The 19,281-nt window shown below is 48.5% G+C and overlaps 1 protein-coding gene across 1 annotated transcript in view; it reads right to left on the bottom strand.

Moving 5' to 3' along the window:
* ATG2A (autophagy related 2A) overlaps nucleotides 1-18,737 on the bottom strand; it is a 45,172-nt gene extending 26,435 nt beyond the window's left edge. Inside the window, exons 1-15 of the mRNA XM_048514235.1 lie at nucleotides 18,198-18,737; nucleotides 12,302-12,464; nucleotides 11,749-11,901; nucleotides 10,417-10,519; nucleotides 9,979-10,156; nucleotides 9,635-9,769; nucleotides 8,439-8,535; nucleotides 7,849-8,010; nucleotides 6,462-6,604; nucleotides 6,123-6,198; nucleotides 4,099-4,339; nucleotides 2,852-3,002; nucleotides 2,590-2,691; nucleotides 400-573; nucleotides 35-272 (exon numbers count right to left, since the gene is read on the bottom strand). Of these exons, the coding sequence (XP_048370192.1) occupies nucleotides 35-272; nucleotides 400-573; nucleotides 2,590-2,691; nucleotides 2,852-3,002; nucleotides 4,099-4,339; nucleotides 6,123-6,198; nucleotides 6,462-6,604; nucleotides 7,849-8,010; nucleotides 8,439-8,535; nucleotides 9,635-9,769; nucleotides 9,979-10,156; nucleotides 10,417-10,519; nucleotides 11,749-11,901; nucleotides 12,302-12,464; nucleotides 18,198-18,368 (2,287 nt within the window). The 5' untranslated portion in view covers nucleotides 18,369-18,737. The remainder of the gene's footprint in view (nucleotides 1-34; nucleotides 273-399; nucleotides 574-2,589; nucleotides 2,692-2,851; nucleotides 3,003-4,098; nucleotides 4,340-6,122; nucleotides 6,199-6,461; nucleotides 6,605-7,848; nucleotides 8,011-8,438; nucleotides 8,536-9,634; nucleotides 9,770-9,978; nucleotides 10,157-10,416; nucleotides 10,520-11,748; nucleotides 11,902-12,301; nucleotides 12,465-18,197) is intronic.
* Between the last annotated feature and the right edge of the window lie 544 nt (nucleotides 18,738-19,281).

Raw genomic sequence — 19,281 nt, 5'->3', positions numbered from 1 at the left:
GCTCAGCTTGAGAGTAGTCCGGGCCTTTTCTTACCATGCACATTGCTGAAGGTGGCTTCTAGATGGGTGGAGCCAGCAGGCCCAAGCTCTGTGTGCAGCTCGAGATCCGCCAAATCCAGGCGCAGACTCTCTTTGCGCACCGCCTTCTCCGCCCAGGGCCGTCTCTCAGGCCACGCCCGCAGGTCTGGAATTGGGAACTGCACCCGCAGGGTGGTCTTGGGAGCCGCCAGCTTCACACTTGTCTGCCATTCGGCAGCAAGGGGAGAATCTGCCTGGCACCCAGCCAGAGGGGAAAGGGGAAAAGAAATGGTTGAGGAGACCCTTTCCAGTGGGGGTTCCCGTGGCGTCAGTGCGCCAAGTGTGCCAAGTCAACCAGCGTCGCCACCATCCCGCACTTACCAAGTGTGCCTCGGCAGGAGGGGCCGGAGACCAAGTTGGGCCGGTAGGCTCCGTGGCGCGGTGGAGGAGGGAGCAAAGCCGGTCAAGAGTTCCCAGATCCACATCTGAGCAGAAGTCAGTCAGCTCGGCCACCAGCTCCACAGTATGTTTGGCAGCAGCTTTGGCAAGGCGGCTCTTTTGGCAAAACAGAAGCAGAGTTTCAGGAGGAAGGCTGGTCTCTTGTGCTCAAGCTGGGCTGCTGCCCTTGCAAAAGCCTCTTCGGACACACTGTGCACCACGCGTTTGCATGCCGGGTTTGGAGACGGTTCACCTTCACAGCCAACGAGGGGGGCCACCTCAGCTTTCATTTGAAAAAAATAACAGAGCTCTGCTAATGCTGTTTTTTGAACATTTTCTAAGGGGAGTTTTGACGACAGGGAGCAGACAAATAAAATACTGAAAAGTGTGGAGCCCAGCCACCGCCATCCCTTCCGCAGCATCCTGTGCCTTCCCATCTTCCCTTTCCCGAGCGTTGGCAATGTCATCCTCGCCCCCATTTCGGGTGTGTGTGTGTGTGTGTGTGTGTGTGTGTTGTTAGCGACGACCGTCGAGGCCACAGGACAACTCATGGCAGATTTTCCCTACCCAGTCAAAACCGCCTCGCCCCATCTTCCGCTTTGCCTCTGCCCCTGCAATGTGCCTAGCATAATGTCGTGATGGGCCCCTGTACTCTGCTCTTCACTTTCTCCTTCCAGACACTCTTTCTCCACCTTCCTCCACCAGTTCCTTCACCACCCTGCTGTCTTTTGCAGTTCAATGTAGCAAAATGTAAAGTGATGCACATAGGGGCAAAAAATCCAAACTTCACATACATGCTACAGGGATCAGTGCTATCAGTCACAGACCAGGAAAGGGATTTGGGCGTCTTAGTGGATAGTTCCATGGGAATGTCAACTCAATGCATGGCAGCTGTGAAAAAGGCAAACTCTATGCTGGGGATCATTAGGAAAGGAGTTGATAATAAAACTGCAAGGATTGTCTTGCCCTTATATAAAGCAGTGGTGCGACCGCACTTGGAGTACTGTGTTCAGTTCTGGTCGCCACATCTCAAAAAGGATATCGAAGAGATAGAAAAAGTGCAGAGAAGGGCAACGAGGATGATTGAAGGATTGGGGCACCTTCCTTATGAGGAGAGGCTGCAGCATTTGGGACTCTTTAGTTTGGAGAGGAGACGTCTGAGGGGGGATACGATTGAAGTCTATAAAATTATGCATGGGGTAGAGAATGTTGACAGAGAGAAATTTTTCTCTCTTTCTCACAATACTAGAACCAGGGGGCATTCATTGAAAATGCTGGGGGGAAGAATTAGGACTAATAAAAGGAAACACTTCTTCACGCAACGTGTGATTGGTGTTTGGAATATGCTGCCACAGGAGGTGGTGATGGCCACTAACCTGGATAGCTTTAAAAGGGGCTTGGACAGATTTATGGAGGAGAAGTCAATCTATGGCTACCAATCTTGATCCTCCTTGATCTCAGATTGCAAATGCCTTAGCAGACCAGGTGCTCAGGAGCAGCAGCAGCAGCAGCAGGCCATTGCTTTCACATCCTGCATGTGAGCTCCCAAAGGCACCTGGTGGGCCACTGCGAGTAGCAGAGAGCTGGACTAGATGGACTCTGGTCTGATCCAGCAGGCTAGTTCTTATGTTCTTATGTTCATCTCTTCCATCAGTTCCACACACACACTCACACATACCCAACCTGGTCAGTCATCTGCCCTCCATCCCCTCCGCCCCTGCCATGCCCTCCCTTATTAGGTCCACAAATGAATGAATGAACAAGTAGAAGGCATGTGGTTGTGGTAGGTTTTCTGGGCTGTGTCCAGTGTGTAACACAGTGTGTAACAGACTTCTCTCTGTGATACACATCTGAAGATGTCAGCCACAGATGCAGGCGAAACGTTAGGAACAAGATCCGCCAGACCACAGCCACACAGCCTGGAAAACCCACCAGAACCAGTTAGGAACAAGATCTACCAGACCATGGCCACACAGCCTGAAAACCCACCAGAACCAGTCAGGAACAAAATCCACCAGACCACGGCCACACAGCCTGGAAAACCCACCAGAACCAGTTGAATTCGGCCATGAAAGCCTTCGACAAAGGAGCAGGCATGTTGGCATACCTAGCTGCCCATCTGCCAACACTTACCTTTGAGGAGGGCAGTTTCTTCGAGTGCTTGGAGTGGACACGGGCACAAGGCCGAGGTGACTGGCTGTATGGAAAGGCACTGGGGATGGCGAAGACCAGCAGCTGAGAAGGAAACAGGGAAGCAAGAACAGTTGAAGGGAAGACGTTTTCCCAATGAAGGGAAGGGGGTTGTTGGCTGCCATCACAGATGTATCACCCACATGTAGCCAGCACAGCCTGGACTTGGAAGAAGCCTGCAGTTTCCAGATGATCCTGCCCTCACCTCTGTGTACTCCGGCTTTGCCAGCGCGCTGCTCTCCGGCCAGAGGCACTCTAAAATCTCTAGCAGTCCGAAGGACGCGTCCCAGCTGAGCATCTGCTGCCTGCTGGAGGCTTTGTGCTCACAGCTGATCTGGACGGCAGCCCCAGTTAGCCTGAAAAGAGACCCACGGTATTCAGCATTAGGGAATTGCACAGAATATGGAATTATGATGCTGCACACCAATGATGCACCTCCCTCCCTCCCTCCCTCCCTCTTGTTTAAATGAGGCTGGTGTGAAAAAGTTAATATTTTATCTTGGTATTTTCCTGCTTCTTTGATTAAATCCACATTAGAAAAAAACTGAAGAGGATTGTTACAATGCAATCCAGGGCAAATTTATGCCCTTCTAAGCCCATTGACATTGATGGGTTTAGAAGCCTATGATTCTGCTTAGGATTGCAGTGTTTGCCACCATATATAGCCTTTCATTATTCATATATATATTTTTAACTACACTTACACGTAAACATGCATAAACATGTATCGCTACAGTTCACCCAACTAATGTATATATACAGTTATTCCTATTCATTTACCTATAAACATAAATGCGTTCTCGCTATCTAAGCGTCTGAAATATAAATATAATATTGGTTAACATGCATGGTATATAGAGATATTGACATCCTCCTCTGTCTTTTTTCCTCACAGATGAGTCTTACAGACTTGTCCGGTAAAGTATTTATGGCTTTCCACCCGGTCAACTGCACGTACCGTACTGTTTATAGGTAAATGAACAGGAATAACTGTATATACACCTTGTTAGTTGGGTGAACTGTAGTGATATATGTTTATGCATGTTTACTTTTAAGTATAGTTAAAACATATATATATGAATGATATTCATGCAGCATTGGTGTACAATGTCATAATTCCATATTCCGTGCAATTTCCTGATTTCTTTCATTGAACACTGATACTATATAATTCAGCATTAGCTGGAGCAGACAAAAAATGAGAAAGAAACTGGGGGGGGGAAAACATGAGCGAGAGGGAGAGATCCCTCCGTGGGAATGTTCTGGCTCCTAGCAGCAGAACTGTAGACCACAGTGAGTCTTTGCAACACAACAGAAGAGTTTACTCGGCCTTTCTGGAATGCTCTTCTGTGCTCTGTTCCTTGTCCCACCCGATGCAATTGCAGTTCATCTGCAGGAGGGTACAAGGGCTGGAGGCACAGCGAGTAACCGAGTTTGGGCCTCAACACCTACCTGACGTTGCTGAACGGACAGGCCTCCTCGAAGCACCGGCGCAAAGGCTGGAAGTCCCGACCCCCAAAGGCAGAGTCCTTCAAGCCACCCAACTGGGAAAAGAACCGCTGAGCCAGTTGAAGGCAGGGGCTTTCTCGGTACTGGTGCAGCAGCGTCACGGTGAGTCCCCCCATGGTCACCCGCAGCAGGGCTTCAGGCCGCTGGCTCTCCATGGAGGGCAATGGTGGATGGGTGGGCTTGCCTGAAAGACAGAGAGGAACCTTTGAACAGGCAGAATCGGCACCCTGAAGACTACCCTACATGACGCTTGAGAGGTCTGTGGAGATGCCTCTGCCAAGCAGCTGCACAGAGCTCAAAGACAAGTGAGGATGTCTTCCTGGCCAGTCAGAGACAGCAATTCATTCAGATCAAGCAATGCAACAGGAGCCAACTTGGTATAGTGGTTAAGAGTGGTGAACTCTAATCTGAAGAACCGGTTGTTGATTCCCCACTCCTCCACATGAATGACAGACTCTAATCTGGTGAACTGGATTCATTTCCTCACTCCTATACAATGTCTTGTGCTAGCCAGAGTTTTGGCGAACTCTCTCAGCCTCACCTGCCTCACAAGGTGTCTGTTGTGGGGGGAGGAAGGGAAAATGAGTTTGTAAGCTCTTCTTACAGTCACCTTACAGGAGAAAAAGCAGGGGTATAAATCCAAACTCTTCTTCAAAGAAGCGGCAGCTTGCTCTATTGGATGCTGACCAGACGATTACGTTTTTAAAAGCCTCCACTGTTACAACCTTGCTTCTGTTCCTGTGGCAGCTCCGAATGCAGGGAGATCCAATCAGCACTTAAGTCCTGCATACCTATTATTGCTATAAATAATACAGTACAGCCATTACCTAGGCGTGGGAGTATTTTTGCATGCTTTGACTGCAGTTGGCCAACTGGTAGGATAAACAGACTGCTCACCACTGGAAGCCAAAGCCGGCCAGCTCAACAACAGCATCTCCAGCTATGCAAAATGTTTATGCCCCTCTCACTGTCAAAGTCTAAGGAATATTGCAGCCTGAGTTTTTTCTGTGTCTTTGGTCAAACTTTCACAGTGAGGGTAGAACGTTAAGGGTGCTGACAGCTTTAAAATAGCTTGGGAGTTTGGTACATTACTATAACAGGGAATCAAGGAGAAGCTATCAAAATCAGCCTTTTCTTCTGCGTGAAGCTTCTCCATATTTAAACTGCAAGTTCTCAAAATGGCACCTGAACAGTAGTGTTGGTAACAGAAGAAGAAGAAGAGTTTGGCTTTATATCCCCCCTTTCTCTCCTGTAAGGAGACTTCAAAGGGGTTTACAATCTCCTTGCCCTTCCCCCCTCACAACAAACACCCTGTGAGGTAGGTGGGGCTGAGAGAGCTCTGAAGAACTGTGACTATCCCAAGGTCACCCAGCTGGCATGTGTTGGAGTACACAAGTTAATCTGGTTCACCAGATAAGCCTCCACAGCTCAAGTGGCAGAGTGGGGAATCAAACCCAGTTCCCCAGATTAGAGTACACCTGCTCTTAACCACCTCACCACGCTGGCTCTCAATAGGAAGACATTTTCACATTTACTGACAATTATAAAGTTGGAGCAAAAAGCCCTAATAACCATTGCTGATCCACGAGGTGATGTCACAGCATGATGTTTACTAGGCGGACTATGTTGACAGGGTGGTTTGCCATTGCCTTTTCCAGTTGGCTGCATTTTACCTTCAGCAAGCCACCAGGCTCCTTACTTACAACTATTAAGAGGTGATTTATTACTGCTAATAAAAGTTCTGTCCAACTGACTCGTTCAAGAGCTACAAAAGGCTGCAGTCTTTGTGGTGTCTGGAGGAAACCCAGCTTCCTACATGGATCTGGCTTGCATTACCATCCTAATACTCATGTTGGATTCTAAAACCTCCTTTCTACTCCTTCTCAGACCTCTTCCAGAGACTCAGGGAAGAATATTATCCTTTTTCTCCCCCCCCCCCACCTTTCTCCAGCGGAAACCCCTCTCACTTTGTATCTTGTTGAGGCATGGCAATGTAGCAGCAAAGGGTGACTGTCCGTAGCGCCTGGGACTACTCAGGATCAGCTGTGGGGAGAGAAAAAGAGAGAGACCAGAATGAAGCAACATCTGTATTCGGAGAGGTTTTATAGGGAAGCAAGGATTGCACAGCACTTATGGGCAGCAGGAAAAGGCAAAGTAGGGAAAGGGACCTACAGCCAGAAGCTGAGACTATCTGAATCCCCAAATATACCCCAACAGCAGTCAGGAAATGACACAAGCCACAAACGGTTCAAAGCCTCCTGAGCAGGCCGAAGATCTCTGTCCCAAAGCTCAGCAGGAGTTCTTACCCCTGGGGTGAAGGCCGGAGCCTGAAGATGGCTGGCACTGAAGTCACTGTGAGTGGAGGACTCTAGATCAATATCGGAGAGTTCGCTGACTGAGCGCACTGAGGCCACGCTGCTGGTCATGGGTGCCATGGAGAAGAACATCTCTGAAAGGCAATGCCAGATGAATGAAGACCCGAAGCAGTCAGCTCAGCTCTGCAATTCAAGGGGGCAACTGGCTGAGCCAAGAAAACCCAGAGCAGGAAGCGGGCCACTACAGGGGGGTTTTAGCTTCCGTGCAAAATTCACTTTTGGCATCAAGAGCATCTCAAAAGAAGCCTCCCGTCAGGATCTCACAGATACAGAGGTGGAGCTATCAGTGTGTGTTGCACCGGGCATGCACCGTGGTGGGGGTGGGGGCGGAAATCACCTCCCCACCCACTGCGCCCCCCTCCTGACCTCCCCCCATGGTGCCCTCCTCCCCCACACTTACCTTAATGAAACAGTGCAGGTTGGAGAAGTGGCCTGTTCCCTTCAGACTGAAAACGGCCTGGTGGGAACTACACTTCCCAGGAGACCTTGCGAGCCCCAGGGCCGTTTTCAGCCTGAAGGGATCAGGCCGTTTCTCCAGCCTGCACTGTTTCATTAAGGTAAGTGTGGGGGGGAGGGCACCGTGGAGGGGGGGGGGCGGAAAACACAGAGTGCGTACCAAGCGCGCTCTGGCCCAGCTACGCCTCTGCACAGATACCAAACAGAAAAGAAAAAAACATTAGGGCTCATTCTGCAAAAGGTTTGCCCAGGAAATGACAAATCCCTTAGTCTATAGGCAGGATGAGATACTTCCACTTAGGCTACATGGAACAGGAGGAATAAGAAATATGTCTGCTGTCAGCTCCTTCAAGCAGGAATGGGAATTAGGGCCTGGAAGGGTAACGAGGGAGCAGGAATGGGAATTAGGGCCTGGAAGGGTAACGAGTGACATCAAATAAGCCATGGAGCCTTTTGACACCCAGCAGAGCTTCGTTTCCACATGACGACTTGCCTCATCACTTGGAAAAAGACTAGCTGGTGATAAGGAACAAAGTCCATTAAAAAAACTGGCTGGTCACACAGCAGAGAGTTGCTATAAGAACACCTTAACTGATGTTGCTGTGTATAATTAGTAAAACCGAGAACTAAAGAGCCATCGCTGAATATGAAGGCCAGGTGTCTCAAAACTTTGAAATGAAAGTCCTTAGGTGGAACTAGGGCACACTGCAGCTGGGCAGCATGGGTGAAGGGGGAAGCCATAAAAAATGAATTCAGCAGCAGAGTCCTGGAGTCACCTGGGAGGATACCCTGGGGCTTCAGGCAAGTGGATGCACAGGGGAGGCCACAGGAGCTCCATGTATCCCCATCAGCCAAAGCCCACCTCCATTTTCCAGTGTCATGCGGCTCTCCACTCCCTCCAGGCATGTGGTGGCAGACCCCAGCCCCGAATGCAACTGCTGACTGAGGTCCTGCTCTATCAGCTTCAGGTCATCTGAGTCCAGAGGGCGACTTTTGCTCAGCTGTTCCCGCAGGACACTGGATTCTGGGGGAGAGAAAAGGGTCAAGGAAGTGAAATGGAACAAAGGGCGATGGGAGCAGTTGTAGCAATCAACAGAATTCATTAGCAGGTGGCACAAATGGCACATCAGAGAACTGCTACATACCGGACAGGATGTAAGCAGCCCCAAATGAACTGCCAATTATTGTTCTGCACAAGCTACCCTGGGTCCTGATAGATCAAAAGGCAAGGCAGAAATCATACAGAAAAGTAACAGGGCCCTTATCTCCCGAGGCCTTATGTAGCAGGGACAGCTGAAGACAGACAACTAGGCTTGTGACCATTCCCTAGGCGACTGTCCCTTGCAGAACTGGGGGCAGCACAGGATACTTCTGGCCTTGCAGGAATGAAAGCCCAAAGCTGTCACTGAGCCATGACCAATTTCCCATAACTGCCAGCACCCTCAAGCTCACCTGAGAGGTTCAGAGAAGAGAGGAGATCTAGCAAGTACAAGATCTGACGGGGGGAGAGCAGGAGATGCAGCGACCCCATCTTGCCATCCAGCTCCAGCTGTGAAGATAGACAGCACAGCTCCAGTTTATCAGGAATCCCCCTCATCTACTCGGCACAGATACTAGGGCTAATGTGCAAGGAACAGCCAGAAGCCAGGGCTCCCAGCAGCTAGGGCGTGGCAGCTTTTCACATGCACTACATGCACTCCATTTCTATTCCACACTTTGAGGACAGAGGTATGTGCTTCAACGGTACTGTCAGCCCTGCCACCTCTCTCATTAGCTGACCCCACAGACCAATCCTTGTCCATCAGGCACAACTAAGCCCTCCTTCGGAGTCTGCCCCTTGGTCTAAGCACCGGTTCTCTGTGAACAGGCAAAATCTCCCTGATGCATTTTAGATACTTCACCTCTTACCTATCCTGTGTCCCCAGGCTTAGACTGATAGCTAGTGCCATTTAGACATCACCCTCTGATCTTTCGGGACCCAACGCGAGCAGATACACAGAGGGAAGTGGAGGAAGATGCAAAGCTAGTTGCTTTGCCTTCATCAATGGGGTAATTTGCTGTTTTGGAGTCATACTCACCCACTGTCTTATTTTCTGCCACCCCTGTTCCCCAGAACATCAGTGGTCACCCTAACTATGCTGACAGTTTCAAAATGGTGGCTGTGCTGGTCTGTAGTGCAAAATCTTAATTCAAGTCCAGTAGCACCTTACGGACTCAAAAGATTTTGGGGGTATAAGCTTCTGAGAGTCAAAGCCCCCTTTGTCAGATATCTGACAAAGGGAACTTTGCCTCAAAAGCTTATATCCCGAAGCCTCGTGGGTCTCTAAGGTGCTGCTGGACCCAAATCTAACTCTTATATGGACTTAGATAGCAAAGTCCTTGTTTGCCTAGAAAAACTGGGAGAGGAAAAGCCCCCTACTCCAAGGCTTGTCTTTGTGAAGAATCCTGGGAATTGGGCACCACTATCCGGGAAGTTCACACACACCAACGTCTGAACATACTTTTGATACACAGAGAAAAGACAGTAAATCTCAGCCCCAGTTCCTTCCTTACTCTGCTCCCAACATTTGAACAAGATACCCGGATTTCTAGGGCAGAGGCAAAAAAACAACGGCTTTCAGCAGATTGCATGTATGTGTTTGACTGACCTTGGGTCCAGGGAAAGCCTCATTTTGCTTAAGTTTGATCCTCATCTCTGTGTACCCAGAGCAGCTGCCAATCTGAAGCAGAGGAGCGGCCGTCTCCTCCTCCTCTCCCTGAGAGCTGGACGACTCCACCGCCTCCTGGATTGGAGGGAGGGGACAAGGCATTCCTAAACACAGGGAGACGGGAGTCTGCAACACCCCACCTCTCTCTGGCGTGGGCATCCCTCCATGCATCTCAGAAGCAGAGGCAGCTCCTCAGCCCCATGCCTGGGGTGCTGGTGGTGGTACTCGAGGCTCTTGCTAGTGTCCTGGCCCTACCAAGACAGAATCAGCCCACAGAACTATACCTTGGGGACTGGGGACGGCGCACGCACATTGCTGCCTCCACTGTGTTCTGTGAACTCCTCATAGTAGAGCAAGATGCCGCTCAACTGCAGGATCTTGTGCACAAAGGCTGGAGGCTGGTGGATGTTTACGGGCAGCACTTGCCCGGGGTCTTTCACTGCTTCATCACAGTATTCCAGCCTGTGGGCCAGAAGCAGAGAAAGAGTAGAATAGGTGAAGCGGATCAGGACACGCAAGGTGCCAACAACTCAGAAGACAGCATTTTCAAGGCAATCTCTCACACACACCACTGCTTGGTCAAGTCCACCTTCCTCAATGTTCACTGAAGACATGTTCAAGAAATGTACCGCCTCAAGAGTGCTCACTGCAGTGCAGCGGCAGACAAGTTCAGGCGCTCTAACAAATGCACCATGTCCAGCAGGTGAATCGAAGCCACTGACCTTTTGATGTGCACCTCCAGGGCCACGCTGCCCTGTTCCTTGCTCAGCATGTGCTCTATTCGCACCACTGTGTCCAGGAAGGTCACTTCAATCCTTCGCAAGACTTGCAGAAAGCAGAGAAAACCAGAAGATCACTAGGCTGCCCACAAGAATCACATTCTGTCCAGTCGTCATCGAACAGCAAGAGAGCAGGTTACCTTCAGTTCTTAAAAGAGCAGTGGCCTTAGGAGGCGCCCCACCCCACCCCAAATCAAGACTTGTAAATAACAGTGCTGTACAAGGACATATTCTCTGGGAATTCCCACAGCAGCTATGGATGATATTTTTGATGAGACACAGAAGTGACTTTGTCCACAGTGCTGCAGCGTGGTCCAACATCAGTGGCTTGAGAGTCACGCAATTGTAACCCGAATCCCCCCGCACTTCCTGCTTTAACCCTGCTTTGTAGATTCCAACAAATTGGGCAAGATTTACTTGATCAACTGTATAACTACTGAGGTTTCACTCAAAAGCAAATGTATTATATCCCCTCTGCAAGAAGGCTGCTGCCTGCATTTGAGATGTGCAGGCGTATGCTCTCTTAAGGAAGTAATGGCCATTCTAGAGCTGGAGGAGGTGAGAATACCCAGCCCAAAGAAAATGGATTCAGAATCTAAGAGTGCTTCTTTTAAAGGCCAGGAAAGATTAGAAAACAGCGCACTGCTTTTTCTCCCCTCTTTTTAAAGGGCTACATGAGATTCCATTAGGGGGAACACCCCTCCTTTCTCATAATGCCAAAAATATACATAAACCATGTTAAAAAAGGGTTTCAAAACAGCTCCAGGCATGGAGGTGAAGAATTATTTTTCTCCTTATTGGTCATGTGTATTATCCACTAGCTGCCTTCCACAATCACACTGAAAAACACTTCCTTAATTCATTTACACAACACTTTTCTCTCAGTGCAAGCACTGGCTCATTACTGAACCACGGGATGAGGCAACCTTATAAAGTTTACTAGGCAGACTATGCTTACACGGTAGTTTGCCACTGCTTTCCTCAGTCATCTACACTTTACCCTCAGCAAGCCGGGTAATCATTTTACTGACCTCGGAAGGATGCCACCTACCTGAAACTTACTTCCACCAGGTTCAAGCTCAGGTCATAAGCAGAGCTTTAACTGCAGTACTGCTGCTTACCCTTTACCCTCCCAGAAGCTCTCTGAGGCAGGTTGGTCTGAGAGCATGTGACTAGCCCAGTGCCACCCAACCCTGGAACACGTAAATCAGCCCAAGCCTGCATGTTAGCATAACTCCTGTACCAAGTATTCTTTCACATTCCTGGGAAACTCACCAGTTTCTATGGTTTGGGCAAACATCTCAAGCCCCTCGAGTGGCTGGGGAGTGTCTGAGGGCTCTTCGGCCTGCTCCTTCAGGCACTCCTGTGCAAGCTGCATGCTCGTGGTCATGCATGACGCCCAGTTCTGCGACTCTGAACCGGGGGCAGCTATAGGAACACAAAAGGGAAAAGGGTCATCAGGTCACTAGCAGATACAAGAGGCAGAGCCTCGAGGGTGGGGGAAACTGGGGCACACAGCCTTGGGGGCAGAAAGCCAGGCTGCGGAAAGAGCGGGAGAGGAGCTCCACCTTGTCCTGCATCTGGCCTCCTTGGACTGGTCATATTATGACCACTCAAGACAGATGGGTCTGCTGTGAAGGCAGCTGCTAATCAACATAAAAAGAGTGCGGGAAAGATGAATGTGCTCAGCCAGTCCCATTGTTTTCCCCTACCCTTCACTCTGAGGCCAGAATTAGGAAGAGGGTCTGAGTTTCCGCAGGACAACCCGACTGCCCGAGTCTCCCCCTTCAAACCTGTGCCCCATCCCTTCCCCTTAACTGGCTCTCACCACTACGGTACTTTGGCCGGCACGTAATCTGCAGACCGCTCACTTCCACAGTGCAGTTCTCCGTGACTAAGGCAGACCAGGGGATCGTGACGGCGATGCTGTCGATGAAGCCATCAACAATTTCCAGGGGGGCCCCGATGGATTCCAGGAACTCATTCACAGACTGTAGCAGGAAGAGACTGAGGTGAAGTCAGGTGGCAAGAACATGTTCCATCTAACACAGCTAACTGCCTATGTGCCAGCAAGAAGGCCCACTGAAGTGAGCCCTCCCTGGGTCACCAAGCACCACAAAGCGGTCTTTTGAGACCCAGTAGGTTTTGGGTGAAATGGAAATTTGGCTCACTTGCATGGGCAATGCCACCCACTGTTCAGCCCCTGCTCTTAGAGAGCTCAAGTGCCAACCTCTGGGCTCCATCGAAGTGTATGAGTCTGCTAGCAGCAGTGAAAGAGAAAGGGGGTAGGTAAAACAAAGGGTCCAGTGCTACAGTTTTATATATTTATTTCACAGAACTCACTGCAGCATACAGTTCCTGGGAAATCTTTCGTCCTGCATAGCCTCAGCAAGGCTCAGGTTGACCTTACGCCCTCCCCAACCATGCCCAAATCAGTCCTGTCACATTGCAATACATAGTTGCCAAAATGGTCTGCAGGTAAACATGCAGCTGACTACAGTTCGGTAAAAAAAACCCCAACTGCTTTGATGGGCATCTGGTAGTGGAAGATGCTGCCAAGCTGCAGCTAACTTATTGGAACCCTGCAGGGTTTTCAAGGCAAGAGACTTCAGCAATCGTTTGCCACTGTCAGTCTCTGTGTAGTTACTCTGGACTTCCTTGGTAGTCTCCCCTCCAAGTATTAACCAGGGGCATTCCTGCTTTGCTTCTGAATTTGAGGAATGGTCAAATTTAGAGCTATGGTCAGTGGATAAAAAAACTTTCCTTAAATGTCACCTTATAATTCATGATCAGAAAACTAAAACACAGTGATTAGTTTCATCATGAACTGACATCTGCACCAGACAAATTCCATCACAACCCTTAGATACAGATCACCAGCTCACCACACATACACAAGAAACTTTTCTTCTGTATACTGCTGGCAAGTGGAAGCCACGTTTTCCATCAGAACAAAAAGAATAGCTAACTAAATTCTGGCACTTCTGCAGTTAATCCAATATGAGTTATACTCTGTCTCAGATAACGATGTTAGTATGGTCACTTAAGATGCAGTGGCTGAGAAAATTGGATGCTTCTGCAGTAGAATACAGTCCTGAACGGACATGAGAATTATTTGTTCATTTTTGGATACTGCTTTTGTCAAAAACATGGTATTCTGATACAACAGCATTTATAGTTCATTGAATGACTATTGGAAATGGATGGGGTGGGGGGACAGGGCTAGATAGGCACTAAGACCTCGGCAGAGCGTTCTACAACAAAGAAGGTTCAGTATGTTGAGTTCTGTGGCAGAGGAATATACAACCTACTATCATCTTCTTGTGAGACAGCATACATTGTCTCAAAATCAAGCCAGTTATGAAGTATTTTTTTGCCATTTGGTTTTTCTTTCTTATGTACAGTCATTGGAGGAGAAAAAAAATACAACCTACCTCATTGCCAGCATATTTTCATTGTGAATAATGTGTACTTCATATAATGTTTCAGAAGATCACATCTTCTGTTTTAAGTGTTTTAAGTTCAGCGTATAATTTAAGTTCAAGTGTAATAATTTAAGCGTATAATTTAAGTTTAAGTGTTTTAAGTTCAGCGTATAATTGTTTTAAGTTCAGCGTATAATTGAACTTAATGGACCATGTCTGTTAGTTTTAAAATTATTTTATTCCTAACCTAAGCTTGTGTCTCTTGAGCTTCATCTCATTCATAAAATTGTATGTTACATAATAGCTAAATAAAATATTTTCAAAGGACTGTTACATTTAATGTCACTTGATGAAGCCAACCACTGAGTGAACTGAAAAACTGACTTGGCTAATTTTGCGTTAATCTAAGAGTCAGCTGACTTTGATTTCTCCTACCTATTATACAAACCAAGCATTCTTAAAGTGGACCAATCTTTAATTATAACACCTCAAACTCTGTGCATTTGAAACCACACAGAATGGAACCTAGTGCTGCATCACCAATCAGGGGATGGCAGTGAATGATCCTCACCATATACATGGGGGCATGAATAAGACATTTTGGACATGTTTTCCCCAGACTGGACCACTGACTGATTTAGTATCGAATTACGGCAGTGACCTCTAAGTCAAACGATGCACTCCAAAAAGATCTATCTGTCAAAGCAGGGCAGCTACCTGGGGGAAGTTAGGAGGGGACAGTACAGAGAAGAACAGTTCCATAAATTACCCTGGTCAGTTCAAGATAGGCACCCAGAATGAAAATTCAGGGAGAACGCTACATGAAAGAACTGGAGAGCAACACAACTAAACAGTAGATTAGAACTACTTGCTCCACTGCAAATCAATTCGGGTCCATGATCTTGGTAGCAGAGGTACAACCCAACACCCCTGACTTTCCTTGAGGGAAGACAACCAGAGACATGATCCACTATCATTGCTGGAAATTAAACTCCAGAAATGATCTGCCCAGATCAATGAGGCTGCAGCAGTTGGGAGAAAAAGCACATTGGCTTGTACATTCCGAAAAAATCAGCCAGAATTCTTCCGGAACCATGACAGAATCATAGAGTTAGAAGGGACTTCTAGGGTCATCTAGTCCAATTCCTGCACAGTGGAGGAAATTCAAAACTACTTCCCCAACCTAACCACAGTGACCCCTGCTCCATGACACTTCCTGCCCTGTTGTGTCGTGCTCCTTCAGTTTTCAAACAGTCAGCAATGTTGTAACCCAGGACTCAACAAACCTCAGGTGCCAGGTTGCCTAGAAATTTCACTGTGACAGCTAGTATTTTCATCAGTGCTTCTTGGTGACTTTTAGCAGAAGTACAAAGATTAATTAGGTGAGGAGAAGAGGTTAGATTTTTGTTGTGATTACAAATAGGACCACCCCATATTTATTTATATACTGCAACCCTTCTGTTATAGCTTTAAAAAATGACAGTGTTTAGGATCATGTTCTGTGGTAGCAATAATTAGAAAGTATGGTCTTCAAAATACAAGACCTTGAAGAATGAAAAGTGAGCCTGGCTCCTAAACCAAAATTCGTCCAAGTCTGTTATTACCCCTCTATCACATGTCTTCAAGGCCCTTCCTCACTACTGGCTGGCATGAGTGAAATTTATTGGAAGATGAAATCCTCAGCTGTTTACAGGAATACATATGAGCTGAACCTCCAAGAAGGAATATCCTCTGCCTCTGTGCCAGGCACTATACAGAAGCAGAGATAGCCTGCGCAGGGCAAGGCTGGCAGGCAGATAGGGAGTCTGTAAAGCCCAGGCCAAGAGCTATGTGAATGGCAGGCACGCGAACTACTTATAAGCCACTGGCCTCCTATTCAGCCAAAGGAGCCAGCCAAATTTAACTTGGGATTTCTTATAACATGGAGGAACAAGGAAGAGAGAAAGACGTGAAAGGTTCTGTTGAAAGGCCAGCACCGAACAAGTTGGCAATGACTTGCAGGGATAATTTTAACTGGCTGGCCTTTCTCTAGGCTAGGGTGAGAGATGTCAGAGCCAAGAACACCTCCCACTTCATCCTACGTTGGGCTATGTGCAAGTCCTCATGCTTCAGAATATGAATTCTTCTAGAACGATTACGTCTCCTCTGCTTTGGCACCCACAAAGCAGAATCCCATTAAAAAGACAACTGCTACTAGGTCTCAAGGAGCAGCTAATCCACAACGAATGAGTTTCAGCATGTGGCTTTATATCCTTATTCTGTGCTCTACAAACTGGCCTCCCTGGGAAACGCTGGACCTTTGCTAGGGAGGCTTGCCCAAGGTTGATATTAAAAGCGTAGCTCCTCTTTTAGGCAGATTATTGTCTTCTCTTTGCCTTCCCTTTACAAAACAAAACCAACACTCATCACACTGTAGAACATTATCCATTTGTGTAAAATAGAAAACAAGCCCAGGGCAACCCACTGAGAGTGTGATAGAACAGGAATTTGTGGCTAGATCCAAAACCCTGGCTTATTACACAGTGGTTTACCCTGCCTGGCTAAGGAAGAAAGGAAGCTAATGTGGCAGTCCTTAGGATAAAGAGAGTGACTGAAGAGAATGGAAAAGCCAACAGTCATGGAGATCACCTACATTCATCACCGTCCGAATGTTTTCCTGGATGTAAATTTTCCTGAGCTTTGGATTTTGGTCCCCACCCACCACCATCTTTTGTGCTTTACCCCATAACCAACTACATTGATTCGAGCCAGGAAAAAGCCCCAGAAGACCAGTTGCTTCTTGCTTCTCCCCTCTGTGAGTCTGTTTATTTCCAAGGAGCCTTCCCATCCCTGGACCCCAGCCAGCAACAACTCTTAACTCAGTAAACAGCCTATTGCAAAAGTTGGAGGCTGCTGGGGCTTTGTCATCAATCAAGGCAGCTGGTCACAACAGATGGGGGCAGGGTTTATGACCACATACTGCCATTTGGGACCAAAGCTCAGAGGGAATCAAAGCAGATATACATTTTTAGGATGCCAGGGCTGCATGTAAGTGCCCGAGAACTGCTTGTGTTTATATGTATTTGGCAGCTGTGTGGTGGAGACAGGAAACGCTTAGCTTACTCCTAAAGCTGACGGTATCTCTTCCCATTCTTAGAGAGCATCATCAGATCAGGCATGAAGACATCTAGGAATACTCTAATCTTCAATAGCAACTTCGCCCCAACATAAACCCAGTGCCTATTCCCCACCAGAATTTCCTTTCAGGGCAAACAACAACAACAACAACAACAACAACACAACAGTAATAAACAAGGGGGCATGTTTACCCCCTTGTCATTACCCCACAATGGGGCACATCCTTCTCAGCTGTTCTTTTGGCTTCAGCAACTCAAAGGATGACTCAGGGGCACACCCCATCCAACTGCACTCAACAGGATGACTGTGGGTGTGAAGAGGCCAATTAAAGGGCACCTGGAGGCCAATGGAAGGACCAAAAGGCAGACAGAGAAATTGGGGACAAGATTATTCCAGGGGCAGGTATGCATCTAAGCAAACAGCAGGGTAAAGTTGGATGCAACAACAGCAAGGGGTGGAGAGCAGAGATGTCAGCGGCAACTGCTGTCCAGAGCCACAAGCAACCTCACCCTGACCCCTTGTGGCAGGCTGCATGAGAAGACAAAATCAGAGATAGCCTAGACTAGAAGACAGTATGGTGGCTGTTTGTTGACACTCCAGGGCAACACTGCGAAACAGGATGCTGGACTACATGGACCTACTGGTTTGATCCTGAAGGGCCCCTCTTAAAGAGGTCAGCTAGGCCTGGGGAAAGTCACGTTCAGATAGCCAGTCAGCTCTGTTCCCCTCCCAACCACTCAATGTAGCCAACCTGGCAATGCTATTGAGAGAGTAAAGAAAGAGGGGGGGGGGGGGTTCTGTACATCACCCAAAGAGGAAGATAAGGACGAAAGTGTCTCTGTTTTTGGAACTGATAAAAATGTGGTGGAGATAGAGTAATACACAGAATCTTGGTGCCCCAGCTGAATTAAAGCAGTAACTTAAAAAAAGGTAAAAGAGTGGCAGGCGAGCACTTTGAGCACTCCCTTTTAATTGTCAGTGGGCTGCCGGGTCTAGCAGGAGGGGGCAGCTTTCCCAGGTAGCTAACAAGCAGTGCCCTGCCAAGGCAGCCTCCGGCCCACTGGGACTCGGCCACAGTCCCTCCACCGCACACTCAGGCCAGCCTTGCTCCCTTGAGAGGCAGGCGAGCGTTCGTCAGGTGCAGCTGCCCCCACTAGATGTGCCCCGCCACGCCTCCCTCACCCAGACATCGAGGTGGATACGGCTGAGGCGGCCCGCGCCGGCGTAGAGGTCGAGGCTGAGCTGCTCGAGACCGAGGCGCTCCTCCAGGAAGTGGCCCAGGTAGTGCTGCAGCAGGTAACGGCAGGCGCGCTTCTTGATCGAGCTCGACCACGGGAAGAACCAGCGCGACATGGCTGGCTGGCTGGCGGGGTCGGCCCGCACGGCGCCTCACACGGCCAGCACGATCACTTGATTCCCCGGCTCAGAGTCCAGCTCCTTTCCTCTCAGGCCCAAACGGAGCCCCCTCTCCCGGTGCTGAGCGCCCCGCATTCATTGGCTGCGCCGTCGATCCCGCCCACTTGTGTTCGTCTGGTTGGCTTACTGAGCCGAGAAGTAGGCGGGGCTAGTGGTAAAGAACCGACCGCTGGGCGTGTAATAAGTCCTCTCGGCGGCCCGAGAGCCTGTGAAATAAATCTCCGAATTCAATAGAGCGCATGCGCCTGTCCCCAAGAACTCAGGGACGAAGTAAATAAAACCTATCATCGCGCGCGACTGGACATGCGCAAATATAACTGGGGTGCGGCGCATGCGGCAAAAGATTGGCCTCACGCGTGCGCACACCTGATCCCTGTGTGCAAAGTAGAGTCGCCAGGAGAGCAAGGAGCATAGAGTTTAAAAGGCTAGAGTAGTCATGACAGCCCAGTTTCTGGTTTCGTCTTTGAATGAGTTAGCGCCTCGTGTGGAGTGAAAGTGCAGTAGGAGGGCTGAATTGAGTTCAGGCATGGATTATATTTTATTCGCTCTGATATTTAACCAATTAACTCGCGTGGCGATGACTATTGGAGGCGTGGGCGTTTTGCTTCGTTTTGAATATAAAGCAGCTTCCCGAGGAATATGATTAAGGGTATTATTTATTGATTTAAGATATTTATAAGCTTATTGCAAAATGAGGCACAAGTCAGGTAACTGTAATATGTCAGTGAAATTAAGCACTTCTATAAATTTGAGGGTGCACTACTGCAGCGCATGGGGTTGCCAGCCTTTCAATAGAGCCTAGGATTTTTCTGGAATTACAACTGTTCTCCAGACTTCATAGATCAGTTGC

The sequence above is a fragment of the Sphaerodactylus townsendi genome, linkage group LG01, assembly GCF_021028975.2.
Source record: "Sphaerodactylus townsendi isolate TG3544 linkage group LG01, MPM_Stown_v2.3, whole genome shotgun sequence".
NCBI classification, from domain to species: Eukaryota; Metazoa; Chordata; class Lepidosauria; order Squamata; family Sphaerodactylidae; genus Sphaerodactylus; species Sphaerodactylus townsendi.
The sequence above is the reverse complement of the archived record's forward strand: the minus strand, read 5'-3'. Positions and strand labels throughout refer to the sequence as shown.